Source organism: Mesoplodon bidens, assembly GCF_964165515.1.
Source record: "Mesoplodon bidens genome assembly, chromosome: 8".
Taxonomy (NCBI): domain Eukaryota; kingdom Metazoa; phylum Chordata; class Mammalia; order Artiodactyla; family Ziphiidae; genus Mesoplodon; species Mesoplodon bidens.
Genome location: NC_138165.1, coordinates 67,455,434 through 67,476,717, shown reverse-complemented (window position 1 = coordinate 67,476,717; position 21,284 = coordinate 67,455,434). Strand labels below are relative to the sequence as shown.

The 21,284-nt window shown below is 34.8% G+C and overlaps 1 protein-coding gene across 7 annotated transcripts in view; it reads right to left on the bottom strand.

Annotated features, from left to right (window-relative positions):
• Positions 1-21,284, bottom strand: part of GULP1 (GULP PTB domain containing engulfment adaptor 1) — a 264,230-nt gene that overhangs the window by 49,885 nt on the left and 193,061 nt on the right. For all 7 annotated transcript variants that reach the window (XM_081242869.1, XM_081242868.1, XM_081242872.1 and 4 more), the window contains 2 exons: positions 6,330-6,401; positions 588-686 (listed from right to left, as the gene is read on the bottom strand). In XM_081242869.1, the coding sequence (XP_081098995.1) occupies positions 588-686; positions 6,330-6,401 (171 nt within the window). The remainder of the gene's footprint in view (positions 1-587; positions 687-6,329; positions 6,402-21,284) is intronic.

Below are 21,284 nucleotides of genomic sequence, written 5' to 3'. Positions count from 1 at the left end.
AGACAACCATGTGAAGAGGCAGCAAGAAGGCAGCCATTTGCAAGCCAAGGAGAGAAGACTCGGAGGAAACCAAGCCTGCTGCTATCAGCTTAATCTCAGATTTCCAGCCTCCAGAACTGTGAGAAATAAATTTCTATTGTTTGAGCCACTAGGACTGTGGTATTTTATTATGGCAGCCTTAGTAAACTAATACACACTGATTATGTCTACAGGCAATAACGGTCGGTCCAGGACATTTTAGTAAACAACATACAGCTTTTGTCTTCCTTCATACTCAGTGAACCACACTTACATGCATCTCATTCAAGCGTATGAAGAAAAATTCCTAAATACAAGACCCAATACTGTTGAATACACTTTTAATATAAATTTTGATATCCCAAACATAGGCTGCAGAACAAACCACTCAGAAAGCAATTCCAAATGTTGTTCTTTCCCCTATAAATCCTATAGAGTTTTAAATTGTAGTTAACTGAGAACTCAACAGTTTCAACTAGTAAAACATTTTAAAATACTCATTAAAATAGGAGTGTAATTGCAATTAATTCAAGAGTAGAGTGCTTCCGATGTTTAAAAATGAGCCTTACCTTTGTTTTGGGTTCTAGAATTTTTACTCCATAAATTGATATTTGCAACTCAACTTTAGGAATTTTCTGGCCTTCAGATTTCTTGATATGTCTTGCAAACTACAAATGAAAATTTATTCACAAAACTGTAATTCTGTTTCTATAGAAAATGAACACATATATTTGGAGCTCATATTCAGTGTTGAAATTTCATTAAATAAATTATTGCCCATTATAAAGTATTTTTATAAACTCCACACGGCCCCCAAATATTTAGAAATCAAACTGAAGCTGAGGATTGAAGTAATTATCCCAGATAAAACACTCAGAACTAGACTCAGTCTAGAAGTATTTAAATGTCCTGGCTTTATCTGGCAATGCTAGCTATTCTCTCCCTACTTTCCTTCTCTCCTCCCTAGCCCCCACCACCTTTCTTTTCAAGAAATAAAAGAGAACTATTGAAAAAAATTGTATTTACTACCTCTTGTAGGGGTTCAAGAAGTTATTTCCTAGTATAACATTTTGTTAGCATATGGATCACCCTAACTTGATTCAAAACAGAGTATCTGTAAGGCAAGATGGAGTTTCAGTCCTCTTTTGTGTGTCATATTTATATGCATTGTGTATTTGTTTCTAATGTGAATACACATGGTATAGTTCAGTCCCAGAGCAGAGAGTGTTTAAAGGCCTCTTTCTCTTTTCATGATTTTGCACTGCCATGGAGAACAATATAATTAATGCATATAAGAATGCCTTGAAATGTCTGCCTTGATATCCAGGGAGGGGGTTACAGGGGAAGGGTTCCATTTGCTTTATTTCATTTTGGGTGGTATAATTTTTTAGTTTGCTATCTGTCCTGTTCTATAAATACAGGCAGCTTTTTTCTCGGTATTCAGCAGTCTTACATTCTGCACATAAATGTGACTAATTCATGCCAGAGAATTTTCTTTTTTGTCTTTAAGAAACTTGTTTTGCTTCAGTGCAGACCTTTAAAAATTATCCCAGCTCTCTCCCAAAGAAAGTGGATTAATTTGTTTCTCTTCCCTTCATAATCTTCTTCCTGTATTGGTATAATCAAAGCAATTTGGGGGTTTTCACATATGGAGGCTGACAAAATAAATCAGCTGCTTTCCATCTATGTGAACACGTCTGAACAAAGCCAGTCCCATCGCTGGCCGCAGAAGCAGTCTAAGCTGGCTTCCTGGGTGCTGCTCTTTTCCAGAAACAGACAATGAGCAATGGCTCTTGAAGCCTTTTCCACATCTGGACACAGCCATTCCTGTGACCTCTTTTAGTTCCCAAAAAGTCCGTCACAAAACAACCACTAATATTAAACTTATCTGTTATGTCTTTTCTGCCAGAAAAAAAAGGAAAAAATGAACAAGGGGAGGAAGTAGTGGCTACAAGTAGAATAAACAAAGAGGGGAGCAAGGAGGGAGAGAGGGGAAACAAGAGAACGAGACAAAGAAAAAGAAAAATAAACATAAAATATCGGATCTATGGCTTGTGAAACCTTTTCTTCTGCTTCATATCAAGATGAAATAATTGTGCTCCAAGAAGATTCAGAGATCATCCAATCCCATCCTCCCATTTCAAAGATTAGAAAAGTAAGTCTCAGAGAAGTCAGTTACCTTTGTCATAAAATGGATCTGTAGCAATCAGGCCTAGAACCTAATTTTGCTATCTACTAATAACTCTTTTCTTTTGTCCAGCACATTTTCTGAATTAGAAAAAAAAACAAAACAAAACTTCCAGTTCTATTTTCATGTTTATCAAGGTTGATACTGGTTATTGGCTTTGACTGTTGCACAAATGCTGCAAAACATTTAAGCCTAAGGTTATATTTGTTCAATCTATAATATTTTAAACAAAGTTTAATATTCTCATTCCTGCTTGGTTTTTTTTTTTTTTTTTTTAGTTTAAGATGACTGTATTCTATCTACAGTTTGCATGATTTCTCTAGGTCTCTTTTCCTACTTGTAGACCTCTTAACTGTGTTCCACAATACATCTAATTTACATTTTGAAGAAACATTCATGTTCACATTGTATTCTTTTCTCTCCCTATTTACTACTTGAATGTTAATGCTTGAAAAGCCTTTCTGCAATTTTTTTTCCCATTTTTGCTTCAGTAAGTTTATTTCTTGGTCATCTAGATAGAGTGATCTACCAGTAAAACTTGAATATAATAATCCAATAAGAATATTCAAAGGGGGTAAAGCCTAAGAATTCTGGAGGATATCTGGATACAACAAATGAATAAACAAAAACAGGCCTTTATCACCACAAAATGACGGGGAAGGATAAAGTATTACTTGAAATAAATAAAGTACTTAGTTAAATATATGATACTTGTAAGTAGAACAGCTAAAGAAATTTTAAAGGGAGCACTACTGAGTTTCAATATCATCATCACACAATTTCTATCCATTTCTCAAAGGACTTAAAAAGTGAAATCTAACTATATTATTAATGGAATATACATTAGGCAATAAAAGTTAATGAATTAATTCAAATTCTTTTTGTGGTTCTTATAAATTGTTGATTTATTTAAAAATTTTCCTGATAACTCTTACAGGGATACCAGCTATGTTTGTATGTTTACAATTAAAATAATCTTTAAGTATTTCATTAATTAAATAACTGGTTATGAAGACAAAAATAGAGTGTTATGCTACCCAGAGAGAGTGAGGTCAAGTGGAGAAACTGCTGGGCCTAGATTTAACAGAACTTTTCAGTAATTTCCAAGGCCACATAGCTTGAGGTAGCTTCATGTAACTTTGTTAGCTCTGCTGGGGTGAGGGGTCTGTCCTCTAAAATTGGGGTCCAGGAATGCTGCTGCCTGGTTATCTCCCAGAGAAATCAAGAAGTCTTGGATCTACATACCAATATTCATACACATGTAAATATCACAAGCAGATTGTTTATGAAATATATTGAGCCATCTGACATTTGTACTGATTGTACTAAAACTAAATAAATCCCTATTAAAATAATATTCCTTACAATAACAATGATATTAAATATATAGAAGTCAAAAGGGTTTTTTAATTATCACTTTTTGAAAAATTTGGAATTTTCTTAAATTGTAGACTAAAACATGATTAAGAGACAGAAATTGTTGAACATGATTGAGAAATAGAAAATATGCTGTTTTGATATAGAATTTCTGAAAGTAAACACATAAAAATTATAATGTTTAAGAAAACTTTGTGAACTATAAATTCTCCACAAAATGACAGAAAAATAGTGCCCAATAAAATAAAACAAAGTTTTAAAATTTTTCTTGAAAAATAATTAGGCATCATTAAACACAGAAGCATAAAAAATACACTATTGAAAATCTTGTAAGTTTTCTATCATCTTGTATTAATCATAAATTTTGAATTCTTCTTTAATGTCAGAAGCCAATATATTAATATTGAAAACTTTTGAAAAATTATTAAATAGAAATGAAATGTTACCTTATGTGGCAAATAAAATATAATACTGAAATATAGTGGATAAAAAAGTAATCAGAATACATATGTTTAAGAAAAGTAAGCAGAAAATTAAAATGGGGGATGTGTACACAAAACAGGGTTAATAAGCAAATTTCTTTTTTTTTTTTTTTTTTTTAGTAGAGCCATAGCACCATCTTCTGGTCATCTCTACATGACAACAGAATTAAACAGGAGCCAGGGTCTAAGTTTTTAAAATAAATATAAATATTCTTGTATACTCTTGAGTTGTAGCATCTGCCCTTTGATACAAAGAAACAAACAAAAAAAATTAGAAGTAAATAAAAAACATTGTTTTATTTATTTTCATTAGTTCATGAATCATTACCCTTAGATATACTTTCCTGATCTACAAAATTTTTACAATCAATAAAGATTGCTTATTAGATTAAGTATTCTGGAAGATACTTGAAAGACAAAAGCTATTATCAACTGAGTATAAATTTTTAAACTATACTGCATGATTTTTATCTTATTGTAAACCACATTCCTTTATTAACAGAGTACATTTCCAAATAGGAAACTACATAAGAACTGAAAATAAAGTTTCACAAAAATACATTAAAAACTAGCCATTTTTTAGAAAGCATTTCATCTCAAATATCTCTTTGTTACCTAGTCATTATGTAATTGAATCTTTTTGGGTTTGGATTTGGGTTCACTGAATAAAGAACCTCCTAGGTATAAAGAAACATTAAGTGTAAATATCATCATTCTTTTATAAAACATCCTGATTGTAGTGAAGTTGGATTCATACCCAGAGTGTGCAACATTTTGAAAATTTAAATAGAATCTTATTCTAAATGTTGTCCATAAATTGTAAGAGTTTTAAAATTCTCTATTAGTGCTTAAAAGTATTTACCAAACAAGCACAAGTATAAATTAGTGCCTAATGAGTAGTTAAAAGAAATGGTTGGCTGGTCCCCTTTTTCTCCAAATGGGAGTGAGATCATCTTAGGATCTTTTAGTATATTTCTTTAAAAATAAGTAAAATATAAAATACATAAAATATTTTAAAATACAAAAAAATTAAGAAAAGTCAGGTAAAATAAATGATTTAAAATATTACCTTTTATTTCTTTACCTAGAAAGCAAGCCAACTCACTTCAATTTTTTTCTCAATTTAAACGTTCAGTAGATTCCACCTGATATGACGTTCTCAAAGCGAAGTAATACTTTTTAATGTCTATGATTTTGCCTGGCACAGAGGCCTACCTCTCCTATGGAATAATTGGATGAACTATAAATAAAGTCAGAGAAGGGTTGTTTCAAAAAAAAATTGACAATAAAGTGTGTTAACAAAATAGTGCTATGTTAAATTTTCTTTCTTTTTTTTTTTTTTTTTTTTTTTGCGGTACGAGGGCCTTTTGCTGTTGTGGCCTCTCCCGCTGCGGAGCACAGGCTCCGGACGCGCAGGCTCAGCGGCCATGGCTCACGGGCCCAGCCACTCCACGGCATGTGGGATCCTCCCGGACCGGGGCACAAACCCGTGTCCCCTGCATCGGCAGGCGGACTCTCAACCACTGCACCACCAGGGCAGCCCTTAAATTTTCTTAATGAGATAAACATGAGAATTCTGTTGAAGGAGTTTTTCAAATCTTAGTATCTCAGAGGGAACGGTGTCTTTTGGGATGGGATGCAATTAGAAAAACATACGAAGGATGCATGGCAGCTTACATAAGATTTTTTCAAGAAACTTGCTGGTTCTTAGTATGTGGAGTTGCTTAGTGTCCTTTTCTGCTCTTACTCTCACCAGTTCCCGAGGTCTGCTCATAGATATGGCCAGATCCTCGTGGGTTTGTCCATTAGGACGTCTTTAACATACAGTGTCACAGCAAAATGCTGCTTTGTAATTAAGTCTAATTGTACACTTTCAACTGGTGGATATGATATTCTAACTTTTAGAGACAGTTGTTCTGTCATTATTAGTCTTTGAGTTAGGGCACAAGTCCACATTGAAAAGTAAAGGCAAGCTACGGAATGTCAACACATAAAATATTGCCGTTACATTTTTTTTGTTGAGTATGAAAAATTATACCTTAGAAAAATACAAAGAGTGTTCCACACCCAGAAAAATAATTGTGTGTACATAGTTATTATTAAATATGTTTCCTTGATCTAGTGATATTCATTCAACAGACCATTTTTACCAGGGTGAAGCCATATCTGCCACAGAACTATTCATGCTTTGAATTTCCACCAGTCTACTGATGACTGAAGATAAATTCAATACACTAGACACTTATCTGGAGGGCTTGCCCTACCTTTAGTTTCCTTACAGCATCTCTCACAACTTCTGTTCCTTTGGGCTGCTCCACTTCTGTGCTGCCAAGAAACTGAAAATGGTCACTTGTGAGACAGGCTTTACTATATCATATATCAGTAAGTCATGTTGAAGTATATCATGGAATAATAGAATGATGTGACAGTAATTCAAGTCCAAATCCTAAACAGAAGTTACTAATTTATATTATCTTATATGAAAATATAAATACATTACTTAATCATATACAATTCCTATTATTCAAGGTTTTTTTAAAACATACTTTTCCTAAATACTTTACTTGAAGATTTGTACTAGAAAGAAAATTAAAGACATTTCATTGGGCCCAGAGAAATAAAGTTGAACTCAAATTTAAAATGCATTAACAATTAAAAATTATCTGAAAATTTAAAGTATATAATTTTTGTGTTGTCAATAGTATATTTTGAGATATTAATGTGATTTAATACAGTTTATAATGTCAAATCAACATTTTCTTTGTTTTCCAATTAGCACACTCGTACAGCATGTAAAATTTTAAAATACACACTTTTTTAATACCCAGTATACAACATTCATCAAAGCCATAAGCTAAAGTACATTAAAAAAAATTTTTTTAAAAGCTCTACAATTTTACTAAGTGTTAAAATATCCCTGGAGGTTTTTAGTTAAAACCTGACTTATCCCCCACAAAAAGAAAAAGTTTCATAATAATTATGACATTGTAATAAAATCTCTATCCTTGAGAGATATGATACCTCTTAAACAGAAGTCCAATATCATGAAATGTTCAAGATCAATTAGAATTGACATGTGGATATTTTATTCTACAGATTATTTCTATATAAATAGCAAATAATCATTAAATTCATTAGGTATATATAATTTTCCAAAGACTTTTTTTCTTGTCACATACTATCAATCATCATAACACTAGGGTGGGATAAGAATTCATCACTTCTCATATGCATGAGTATGTATGTGTGTATACTTTACATCAAATAATTAAGTAAAACCTTTTTTTTTTTTTTGTGGTACGCGGGCCTCTCACTGTTGTGGCTTCTCCCGTTACGGAGCACAGGCTCCGGACGCGGAGGCTCAGCGGCCATGGCTCACGGGCCCAGCCGCTCCGTGGCATGCGGGATCCTCCCGGACCGGGGCACGAACACGTGTCCCGTGCATCGGCAGGCGGACTCTCAACCACTGCGCCACCGGGGAAGCCCCTAAGTAGAACCTTTTTCATGGTGTTAACTCACAGAATGAAAGGGAGCAAAATAGTAATGTCAGGGTATCTTTTAAAATCACATTTAATTTCTTCTTTCATTCTTTTTTAAAAAATTTTTATTGGAGTATAGTTGATGTACAATCAGCTAGTAACACAACTATAGTTGTGTTAGTTTTAGGTGTACAGCAAATTGAATCACTTATACACATACATATATTCACTTTTTTTTTTTAGATTCTTTTCCCATATGGGCCATTACAGAGTATTGAGTAGAGTTCCCTGTGCTATACAGCAGGTTCTTATTAGTTATCTATTTTATATACAGCAGTATTATATATACTGACATATATATATGTCAATCCCAATCTCCCTCTCTTTCATTCTTGAAAAAAATAACAGTAACAACTAAAGAAATGAGAGTTTTGTTTTTCAAAATGGGCTCTGTGGATTACCTGTATAAGAATTACCTAGGGAGCAGGTTAAAACATAACAATGCATAACCCTAATAAGGGTAGGGCTAGGGAATTATATTTCTAAAACCATCACAAGTGATTTCTTGTACTAAAATCTAAGGAACAGACTTAGAAAATAGTAACAACTGAGGAGAATAGTAGAAGGTAGATAGAAAAGGTGAGCTGAAAATATAGGATATAACTGCTGATCCTGTTTCTAATGAGCTCATGGAGAGAACGTGAAGCTCAGAAGCATTAAGGCAAAAAAGTTTCAGTTTTCAGATTCTACAAGGTACAACAGTTTCTTTTTCTAATATATTCAAACTATGCCAAACAACTGCAACTTGGTCTAGATGTAATATCATTAGGCACTAGGTTTGTCCCTCTGTGACCTCAAATTGGTTGACCAGATCTGCAAAAAAAGACCAAAATTAATGGAGAAATTCTCAGCTAAAAAGGAACTGAAAACCTACTACTAAGATATGTGAGACAGCCAAATCGATTCCTGACACCAATGGACCCATCACATTTCTTCTGTTTCAGGACAGTGTATTCAACTTTGGCTTCATGATACAATAACTTGGGAGCTTTAAACTTAGACCAGTGCCTGGGACTCTGATTTAATTAGCTGGGGCAGAGCCAGGGCATCTGTGCATTTTAAAGCTCCCCAGGTGATTTTAACGTGCCACCAGATTTGAAAAGCACTGTTTTAGATCATGCAGAAAGAGTAAAGGGTTCACGTGACAGGAGGGGAGCGAACACCATAGAAGCCATTTAGTTCTGAGTAAATCCATGGGGTCAACTCTTCTCAACATCTCTGAAATTATCACTGAGAGATTCCCCATTAGTGGTGGTCTAGTGTTAGCAGAACAGGAAGGTAAAAGCAGACTACATTGCTAAGTGATTACTGAACTCTAAGAAGGAAGCGTCTGATGTGTCGATAACAGACTGTAAGAGTTGCTAGAAATATTTATGGAAAATATTCATACTTTGGCAGTAATGTCATGAGTCATAGTGGTTATATGTAAATAGGCCCATATGGGAAAATTCTGGAAGAACTCCAAGTACATTCTAAGTGAATCAACCTCTTGCAGTGTTCCAGGAACATTTTAATATGTTTCTTTCACATTGGCTTTAATTAAACCATCTGAGTAATGAAACACAGGGAGAAGCCTTGAATGATTGTGGGAACTAAGCTTTAAAGATTTCCAATATGAAGCTTGCCACTTAACCCTTTTTTTTCTATGTAATGTTGGATGAACTGAATGGAAATAATTTTAAAACTGAAAAGCAGATTATTCCTTATAATAGTTCCTGTATTTTTAAGTTATAAAAGTCATGATACTTAGATTAAATAATTCATATTTGTGTGCATTCCATGTGTATATAAAATATTTATAAGACCCTTGAATATGATGCAGCATGCTGGAATAAACTCTAGGCTTAGAATCTGAAGATACTGAAAGGTCACTTAATCTCTGCCTTATTTGATTCTTGAAAAATAAGTATAATAATATTGTCCTTCTCTCCTTATAAAATTGCTCTGAAGATCAACTGCAGTAAGAGATAAGAAAAACAAAAACAAAAAAACCCTGTAAACCGCAAAGTGCTTTATAATTATGAGGGATTGTCACTTCTTTATTTAATGATTGTTTGGGGAAGACACTAGAATTCAGTGGATATTGTTGGTGCCTGCTCAACTCTCCTTGGATCTTCATCAGTGCTGGGATCCATCCTCCAGCTTCCCCATTTTTGCTGGTAATGACTCACACACAAGACCTTCAAAGGATTTCCTTTGGGCAATGAGGTCACTTTGCCAGTACAGAGAGCTGGAGACACCTGGAAGTTTTTTGCTTTGCCCCATAACACAATACTCCTTAGCTAATGACTGGTGTAGAAAAATAACTTCATATTCTAAGAAAAAATAAGATTTAGAGCCAAGTTTACAGATTACAAGGAGAGAAAAAATACATACTGAGATATGAAAGGGACTAAAAATTTAAACTCCCATGCCCCAGTTCTTCATAGGAAAAGAGGGGAGTATATAAAACAAAGCAGAGGAAGAAATGGAACCCAGGAATCAAGGGGGTGGGGTAGTGACAGAGGGTGTTAACCACTACATATGTGACAAATCAAGGCACAGCAGTGTAGCAGGTTATCCAGAAATAAAGAAGAAAATAACAAGAGTTGAAAATGGTTACTTAAGTGAGTGACACTTGGGAAAAGAGCTGAGGAACATTTTGCTTTTTCATTATAAGCCTTGGGGAAATATTTGTTTAAAATGGACATGGATAACTTTGATTAAATAAAAATTGAATTAAGTCCCCAAGTGATAACACGTTAAAGTTGCACATACTCATTTATTCCTTAAAAAAAAAATAAAAGAGAGTATTTACTATGAGTCAAGTGCTGGGTATTTACTAAGTGCTAGGTATATAGCAGGGGGAAAATGCCCCTGTTCTAGTTTATATCCCAGGGAGCATACCTGTGTATGTGCACATGTATGTATGCATGTATGTATCTATATATTTCTATGTTTATGTCTAGATCACAAACATATTTCTAATATATCTTAGATGGCATAAGTAAAAATAACACAAATAATAACATAGATTGAGCAGAGTGTAATATTTAAGATCGAGTGATCAGGAAAGTCCTCTCTAAAAGGGTGACATTTTAATAGCGACCTGAATGAAAGGAAGAAATGAAAGATACTCAGACATATTGAGTCTAAGTTCCTTTGATGTGTCAATTAGAGTAGAAGACTCAACAGCTGGGTATACAAAGTAGAGCTTGGGGAAGGAGAATTCTGGGTAAAAGGTGTTGATTAGGGAGACCCTGGTACTGAGGTCTCAGTGGAAAGACTGAGGAGCACCAGAACCACGGGTCCCCAGGCAGCTGCCATGATGCACAGGGAGATGCAAGAGAAGAATGCTGCCAACAGAAATGAGTTAAATGTCCAGTGAAAGGGCAAGGAGAATCAAGAAAGTTAGATCCTTAATATTAGTAATCAGGGTTATCAGATTAGCAAATAAAATTATAGGATGCTGCTGTTGGTGGGAATGTAAAATGTTACAGCTACACCAGAAAACAGTTTGGTAGTTTCTCTGAAGACTAAATATGCATTTATCCTAAGGTACAGCAACTGTACTTTTTGGTATTTATCCCAGATAGATGAAAACTTATATTCCTGTAAATATTTTTGCACTGATGTTCACAATGGATCTATTTGTACTAGTCAAATGTCAGAAACAACCCAAATATACTTCAGTGGGTGGATGGTTAAACAAACTGTGGTACATCCATACCATGGAACACTACTCAGCAATAAAAATAAGTGGACTATTGTTACACACACAACTTGGATGGATCTTAAGGGAATTATGCTGAATAAAAGGAGTTAATCTCAAAAATTCTCTTTTCTGTTATGAAATTTACCTAAGTAAAAAATATAGAAAATTTGTTTTACAATCTCTTAGAAAATGGCACATCCGTGTGTTGAACACTTTCAATTGGGTAAAAGTCATTGCTTTTGTGTTTTAGCAACTTTATGTCTTAGCTCCTCCATGTGGCAGAAAAAAAATAACAATGATGAGAAGAGAGTATAATGTATCAGACTGTTTTTGCTTTATACATGTGGATTCTAAGTGCTATTTTTCAGTGAGGCAAAAGAGCAAAAGAAAGAGTTATGTGTTCCGAGGCCAGTGATAGTGGTGGGTGCTCTTTTTCTTATTTCAAGTATTCAAGATTTTATCAATTATATTTCTTCAGAGTCTCCAATAGACAACATTCTTTTCAGCACATACTTTTTTTGAAAGATCAGGCATTAGACCTTACATAAGTCCAAGTGTGTGTCTTGCACAATTGTGTGTCTGTGCTTTGAAAATCTGCAACAAAATGTTTCTGTTTACTTATGAATAAACATTTCTATTTTAATAGTAATGTATGTTCACTGTAGGAAATTTAGAAAGTACAGAAAAATGTATCAATGAAAATAAGCATCAACTTCTTTCTCACAATCAAGAGGTAATTATCATTGAAAATGTAATATGTTTTAAATTTGTTACTGTCAAAGTAATCAGCCAGTGATAGTATTAGGCAAACTTACAAAAACAAACAAAACCTCTTAAATTACTATATATGACTGATTCCATTTGGGGCATTATTGTGTGTGTGTGTGTGTGTGTGTGTATTTAAATTTTGGCTACTAGTTATTAAAAGGATTGAAGATTACAATACTGAATAATGTTTTGATCCTAGATAATATGGACAGATAGGAAAGATATAAAACACAAAAGGACATTTACAATATATTAGACTATGAAAAGTAAGATGACATTGATCTAAAAATGTTTTGTGTATTCTTAGTCTATATATTGAAAGGTATAACAACATAGCATATATTTTTCACAGATTTTACAAACTATAAAATGTCTTTGGAAAATCATCAATAAAGACTTTGACAAATACAGAGCAAAGTTTTGATACTTTAAAGCTAATTATATATTCTGTGCAAATAGTCCAACCTACGCATCTCTTTGGTCAGTGCATTTGGATACTTAGTAAATGCACTCACAGCAGATATTTTAGAGGCTGGAGATGGTTGAAATTAAAAACAGAAAAATGTCATCAAACTCACTATTATATATAAAAATATTTACTTTATAGACTTTTAAAATTGAATGTTATTAAGATATTTCATATCTGGCTTAATATTTTCCAAAACTCCCACAACTATTTTTCAATTAATTAAAATGACATAGGCTTTTCTTTTAAACTAATCTCAAGTGATGTCTAGTCATTTCTTCCAGTTATTTCATTGTATTCCATTATGCCTAAAATAAGCATTTTGCAAAAACATGTGAAAGTTTGAGAATTACACCTTCATTTTCAAATATTACTTGAAATTGACTTTTTTTTCCCACTTGAAAGACTGAATAGTTTGCTTTATGACTTGCTTCTTTGCCAGTAGAGAGCAGTGTTGGACATCATATGGACCTAATTATACTATCTGCTTTTCTTTCTTTCTCAAATGTTTTAGAATCACTCTGTAAATATGAAAATGTGGATTTAAAAAAAATAAATGCCAGATAAACAACAACTAAAATAATTAACTAAAGAGTTACTAAGCCTAGCTGCTATGAAATCTGACACTAACATATGAAAGAACTAACATAAATATATTGAATACACGTTTATATCAAATTCAAAATATGCCAATTGTATGTAGATAATGTTCTCTATACAATTATTTTAAAATAATAAAGGAAAATAATTTCCATTTTGTACAACATAAAAGCTTTCTCTAACATCTAGGCTAATAAATAACTCTTGGTAGCATAACTACCAATGGATATTTTAACTGTAGAAAAAAAATAAATGAGTATGTCTCTATCTTTGCAAGCAAGTTTGCAGAGACTCAAACAGGATGGGGCTAATTTTCTTGGCGTTAATTTGACTGCATATGTGTATAAAAAACAAAAACAAAAACCCAGTACTTAAACCTTCCAGCTACTCAACTGCACCCAATAGATAAGCCATACGGGAGTAAACCAATTTAATTTTATAGCCTTATTTTGGCTGACTCTCCATGTCACAGTGCCAAACAATATAAAAAGTACATTATAATAATCAATTACTAAAGAAAGGTCAGAATCAATCGAACTTAAACCTATTACTTAATTGTTAAAACCGTAATCCTAAAAAATAAAATAAAATATATCCACCAAAAAAGAAAAGATATAATTTAAACTAAATACTCTAAAGGTTATCCTTTAAAGGAGGAGCAGGATTTAATAGAGAATAAAAAATATTGGGGTCAGTATTTAAAAGTTTACATTTTATATTTGATTTGATAGTTATTCTTATTTTATTGTAGTAACTTTCTATTAAATTGTATCTTTTTTATTATTATGTTATTTTTTATTTTATTTTTTATTTTTGGCTGTGTTGGGTCTCCTGCACGCAGGCTTTCTTTAGTTGTGGGAAGTGGGGGTCACTCTTCGTTGTGGTGCGCGGGCTTCTCACTGCGGTGGCTTCTCTTGTTGCAGAGCACGGCTCTAGGTGCACGGGCTTCAGTAGTTGCAGCATGTGGGCCCTAGAGTGCGTGGGCTTCAGTAGTTGCAGTGCGTGGGCTCAGTAGTTGCAGCGTGCAGACTCTAGGGCGAGCAGGCTTCAGTAGTTGTGACACGCAGGCTCACTAGTTGTGGCACATGGACTCAGTAGGAGTGGCACACAGGCTTAGTTGCTCCATGGCATGTGGGATCTTCCCGGACCAGAGATTGAACCTGTGTTCCCTCCACTGGCAGGCGGACTTAACCACTGCGCCACCAGGTAAGTCCTATTAAATTGTATCCTCTATCTTCTTATTTTACATGAATACAGAGTGTATTATTTTAACAGGCTCTTGCTATTAAAACAAGATTCCTAAGTTTAAGCCAAAACAAACCTAGGTGCTATAAACAAGAAACTGTGCTCATTGCCCACTGTGGAAGGGTCTCCCAAATCGAGTTTTGAATCACACGGTCACAGTAAGAAGCACTGAGGGTTTTGTTCTGTCTCAGAAGCCCCTCCACAGTCAAACTTCTTTCACGTCTGAGGAGTGAGACAGGTGGAGTGAAGGGCAGAGCATTCACCTGTGTTGTTATAAATAAAATTCTTACAAAAATAAATAAACACCAACTTACACAGAAAACCAAAAGCATGGGCTCTGAATCCAGACAGGCTTTACAATCCATTTTCTCCTTAGAGAACCACTCGATTGTGGACTGTGGAGATATTATCATTCAACTCCCATTATTTTATAGATAATATAAACTGAGGACAAAGAAGGTGAAGTGTCTTCTGAAGGTCACAAAGCTTTACAGTAGCAGAGCGAGGGCTAGGATTCCAGCTCTCCTAATTTTCAGACATATAGTCTATTTTTGCTATCTTAAATAAAACAGAAACAGAAGGAAAGATAATATAGTGTACTGGATATATATTACCCATTTAGGCCACATCCATTTGGTTAATTAAATTTTATGTAATAGGTTCTTTCTCCTGTGAGATAATGCTTAAGATGTGAGGAAGTCAGCTCACACCAGTCAGAATGGCCATCATCAAAAAAATCTACAATCAATAATTGCTGGAGAAGGTGTGGAGAAAAGGGAACCCTCCTACACTGTTGATGGGAATGCAAATTGGTACAGCTGCTATGGAGAACAGTATGGAGGTTCCTTAAAATATAAAAATAGAACTACCATACAACCCAGCAGTCCCACTCCTGGCCATGTACCTGGAGAAAACCATAATTCAAAAAGATACATGCACCCCGGGACTTCCCTGGTGGTGCAGTGGTTAAGAATCCACCTGTCAATGTAGGGGACATGGGTTCGAGTCCTGGTCCAGGAAGATCCCACATGCCTCAGAGCAACTAAGCCCATGTGCCACAACTACTGAGCCTGTGCTCTAGAGCCCGTGAGCCACAACTACTGAGCCCACATGCCACAACTACTGAAGCCTGTGCACCTAGAGCTCGTGCTCTGCAACAAGAGGAGCCACTGCAATGAGAAGCCCGCGCACCGCAACGAAGAGTAGCCTGCACTTGCTGCAACTAGAGAAAGCCCACATGCAGCAATGAAGACCCAACACAGCCCCCCCCCCCAAAAAAAGGAAAAAAATATACATGCACCCCAATGCTCATTTCAGCGCCATTTACAATAGGCAGGGCATGGCAGCAACCTAAATGTCCATCAACAGAGGAATGGATAAAGAAGATGTGGTACAATGGAATACTACTCAGCTATAAGAAAGAACAAAATAATGCCATTTGCAGCAACATGGATGGACCTAGAGATTGTCATACTGAGTGAAGTAAGTCAGACACAGAAAAACAAATATCATATGATATCTCTTATATGTGGAATAAAAAAAGGGTACAAATGAACTTATTTACAAAACAGAAGTAGAGTCATGTATGTAGAAAACAAACTTATGGTTACCAGGGGATAAGGGTGGGGGGGATAAATTGGGAGACTGGGACTGACATATACACACTACTAATAAAATATATAACTGATAAGAACCTGTTGTATAGCATAGGAAACTCTACTCAATACACTATAATGGCCTATATGAGAAAAGAATCTAAAAAAGAGTGGATGTATGTATATGTATAACTGATGCACTTTGCTGTACACTTGAAACTAACACAATATTGTATATCAACTATACTCCAATAAAAATTAAAAAAAAATCTGAGGAAGTCAAAAGAATATTTGGTTGGCTTTACGGTTAGGTATCCTGAATTTCCTCTACCATTTCTTTATTGAAGCTCTCAGAGCCTCAGTTTCCTCATTCATAAAATGGAGATAACACAGTGTTTCTGTGAGAATTAAATGAGAAAATGCAATCAGCGACTGGCAGAGTGAATGTTCACTGAATTTATGCTTAGAAATTAAAATACAATAATAAAATAAGTCACAACAAGAATTTTTAAAAAGCCAACCTACCAACAGACTATGAAGTAAGCAAGAAAAAAAAAAACTATTTTAAGCCACTAGTAGTCAGATTTTGGCTATAGAGGCAGCTAGAATCCTTACCAACACGTACACAGGTATATTCTTTCCTCAAAATTTTATTGGTTATTTTTAAACACTTATTCTTCTAAATTCTCATCGTAATTTAATTTCACTGCAATGTAATCAATTATACAAAATGAGATGTGAGATTTTTAGGATGTCTATGAAATACCTACATTTGGATACCTTATCAGTAAGTGTTTATACTGTTTTTCAGGAAGGCCAAGTACTTTTCTTGCTAAATATATTCCTAGTCGCTTTACAGTCTGGGGTAAACAAGTTTTTTAAAATTCTATTTATAACAAATTATTGCTACTATGGGAAACATTTACCTTGTATTTAGTCAGCTTACTTATCTTATTAAGCTTAGCAATTTTATTTCTTTTGAAAAATGTGAATCTACTGGAATGTAATTATCAATATCTTTCTCAATATTGTTACAAATTCTTTCATTTTCCTTTCTTACAAAACAATGTTAAATAACAGTTATAACAAGTATCCATTTCTTATTCTTAATTTTCATGAGATTTAATTAAGCTTTTGGCAATACAATATACTGCTTATTATTCTACTTCTGTTTTAAACTTCAATAACGTAATTGCCCCCAAACTTCTTGTGCTCCTGAACTCTGTCCAAAAAGAATATATTTATCTGGAGAAGGCCCTAATATTTCAAAGAACCTCCACATTTCTCCTGAGCTAAATTTATCTCTTCTTCTCCCTTTTGGAGAGAACGTTCTTTAAAAGCTCTGCATCCATCCTAATTCAGGGGATAACAATTCCAGTACTTCCCCTCTGAAACACTATGTTATCATCATAATTTCTCTAAACTCCTCCTCATCATCATCATTATTATTTCTATATCCTAATTCATTTTAAAAATATTTATTGTGTACCATCTATGTGTCAGTTTCTGTTCTAGATACCAGGGATACAGCAGTGAACAAAACAGATCCAAATCCCTGACCTACTAATGCTGCTGTAGGCTACACCCTTATCTTCAGTGCTCAGAGAGGGTGCCTATATTTTCTCACAGGTTTTTTCATTCCACTCCATCTACAGCCCTATTAAGTATAATCTAAACAAACTGCAACAAGAGAGCTTCCAAATCAACAATAATTGCCATAGTGGAGTTCTCTGTCTGTACGTGATCAGTTTTGAAATCTTAAGCCGTCTTGGAGAAGACCTCATCCCAAGCTGTGAGCAGAAATTCTCCTTCACATTTAAATATCACAGAAATGAGTGACCACATTAAGGGACTTTACTACTCAAACTGCTATCCTTGTTTCTTTAGGAAGGAAGAAAAATCTACTTTTTAGATCTTGATAGGCTGTGTATAGCTCTTTCGAGTGAAAACTGAGTGTGGGCTCATGATACTCCTGAAATGCAGATTTAGTCATTTCTTTCAACAGACTTTCTGTCAATGATTAATATGGCCTGATCACTCTGTGAAGCACTGCTGCGTGCACAGCGCTCATTAGTGTGCTGTGATGGTATAAGCAAAGAAAATGGGATCCTGCCCCCTGGGGTTTTACCTACTAGATTTAGAGATTCAAACACATACAAGGAACGACAAAGACAACAAAAAACAAGACAAAAAAACAAACAAAAACCTGAGATCTGGAACAGATTGAGACAAGCTTAACGTACTATTCTACTCCCATCAGGGGCCCCCAGAGGCACGAGTGAAAGCAAGCTCTGCACCGAGCAGGCCTTCTTTTAATCAAGAACTGTTTACTGAGGACCTACTATGTGTCAGGCACTGTTCCAGGTACTTAGATACCGTGATGAACAGAAGAGTCAAAGTCTCTAGGGAAGTGGCTTGATGGAAACATACAAAAGGGTTTTAGAACCACATGGACACAAAGTTTGAATTCTGGCTCTGCCACTTGATAGGCTTATGAATCTTAACATCTCTGAGCAGCAGCATCTTCTTTTGTAAAATGTAGATAAATATCCCTGTATTTATAAATGGTTATAAGCAAAAATCGTATGGGTAAAGGGCCTGATACATAGTAGGAGTTCAAAAAATATTTGCTTCATTCAATAAATGCTCCTACAGGGAAAGATAAATACTGTATGGTATCGTTTATATGTGGAATCTAAAAAACTACAACATACAAGCGAATATAACATAAAAGAAGCAAACTCACAGATATAGAGAAGAAACTAGTGGTTACCAGTGTTGGTGGGGGGAGCGATAACATAGGGTAGGGGAGTGGGAGGTACAAACTGTTGGGTGTGAGATAAGCTCAAGGATGTATTGTACAACACGGGGAATATAGCCAATATTTTGTAATAACTATAAATGGAAAGTAACCTTTAAAAATTGTATAAAAATTTTAAAATAAAATAGAAAAAATAAATGCTCCTAAATGATACATAGGTGCTGATTATTTGGTTCTATATCCTACAGTAATGCTGGAACAACAGCGTTTGTGACTGATTATTTTCAACAACGGTCAGGGTTTTTTTTTCTTCTGATTTTATAGACTCAACATAATTCTATTAATAGGGCTTAAATAAGTCTGCTGGGAAGCTGATGATTCTGCCTAATTAAGTGGCAGATGGGGAAATACAGATGCATCAAGCATCCAACAATGGCAGGGTCCTGGCAATTTCTACATGGGAACAGGAGAATGAGTGGGTCACTCTGATTTTGTGTAATCAGTTGCGTCCATTTATGGAAGGAATCTGCCTTGCAATCAGATGCTGCTATGAGGATGCTGCTGTTTTATCTCATTAGCTAATAGCCGAATTCCCTCTTCCCTGTTTGTAAAAGTGAGCAGCTATTCTGCTTCTACTATCACAACTCATGCTACTTTTGTTACCATTAAGCCCATCTACTTCTAACTTAATTTGATAATTCAGTTTATTTTTTTAAGTCTACGCTTTTTTCTTTTTAAAGACAATTTTATTTATTTATTTTCAATAGTTGAAGTCAGTTATCACTAATTAGCACCAATTAGTCTTCACTTCAATGCTTAATTGGTTTTTCTTTAACCTTAATATATGCTGATTTTATTTGATTATCCTTGGCCTTTAAAAAAATCAGTTGTCACATATTCCTCGGCAGCTTTTGAGAGTATTTTTCAGTTGCCCTTTGAAAATTCTAATCCTGGTATTAACATAGACCTTTATGTTTTTATTGGAATACTTCTAAAAATTTAATAACCTGATTAGTAACTGTAATTCCAAACTACATTAAAAATTCCCTTTATATATACAGAATTATATTGCAGTATATTACTTTTCTCAGAAAGAACTATATACATTTCTATTTCCCATGATATATTTGATTAATATATCAAATACTTAAATTTGCTATATTCACACTGCAAAACTGGTATTTGAGAAGAAACTTTATATGCAGTTCCATTATTAATATGACTAAAGTTTTAAGTTAGTTACTTATTTTTAACACATTTTTAATTTAAGCATTTTATGACATGCCGTTTCAATTCCTTGCGCATCAGAATTAATATATTATATATATACTGGCTCAGGCCTGAGATTAATTTGTTTTCATTTAAAAACAATAAATGTTATTAAAATGAACAAATAAGTGAAGTATTAGCAAAGATATAATAGCATTAAAATCATATTTATTTGCATTTCATTTCGGGGCTAATCTAGTATAAATTTCAAAATTATATATAGCCACAATAGAAATTATGCATGCTGCTACATGTAAGAATTAGAAAACTTATGGCATTCTGTCTTTGCACCAAAAATTTACATTCTGTTACTGAATATTCAAGTTAAAAGATCTATCCAAACTCAGGAAGCCTCACTCTATAAAGCCCCAATAACCCCCGCCCCTCCCCGGTAATGGAATTTTACTAAAGATTCTGAGAGTTTCTGCCATTTAAACATGATTAAGTCTTTATCTGAAGATAGATGGCATTGCACACACCGGACACCTTGGGGAAGGGTCGGTTTTTTTGTTTGTTTGTTTGTTTTGCGGTACGCGGGCCTCTCACTGTTGTGGCTTCTCCTGTTGCGGAGCACAGGCCCCGGACGCGCAGGCTCAGCGGCCATGGCTCACGGGCCCAGCCGCTCCGAGGCATGTGGGATCCTCCCAGACCGGGGCACGAACCCGTGTCCCCTGCATCGGCAGGCGGACTCCCAACCACTGCGCCACCAGGGAAGCCTGGGAAGGGCCTTTGTAAGTCCTTGATAACATCTCATTGGAGTTGGAGGGCCTCAGTCACTAGAGCCCCATCTGTCAAGCTTTGCCTGTAGAAATCCTGCCAGCAGCCTGCAGGAAGGAATGCAAAGTGGGTGGTTGATAGGGAAAATGTCACGAGAAGGGCAAGTAACTTTCTCTTATTCTCAACAGTCTTGTGAGCCTCGCCACAGAAAGTACTTTTGGCTTGTTGCTCTAAAAACACTTCCTGAGAGAAGGAAGAAATTCAGGTTGTGGTTGGTTCTTCTGTACTTGCATTGAAATTTCCACTGTTATTAGGATAGCAAATTTACCAAGTTACCATATATACTATTTGTAAAATACAAATCGTCACGTAAACACTGAAGTCAAGGGGCTTTATTTTTGTTAATTCTTATTGTCCTCAAAGATTGGTTGTTTACTGAATGAACAAGTCAAACTTTATTCTGCCAAGGATATAGTGCTAGGAAGAATCTCTGGACTCAAATTAAGATTTGAATCTTGGCTCTGCTGTTACTAAGTTTTTGGTCAATCTACTTTACATTTCCAAA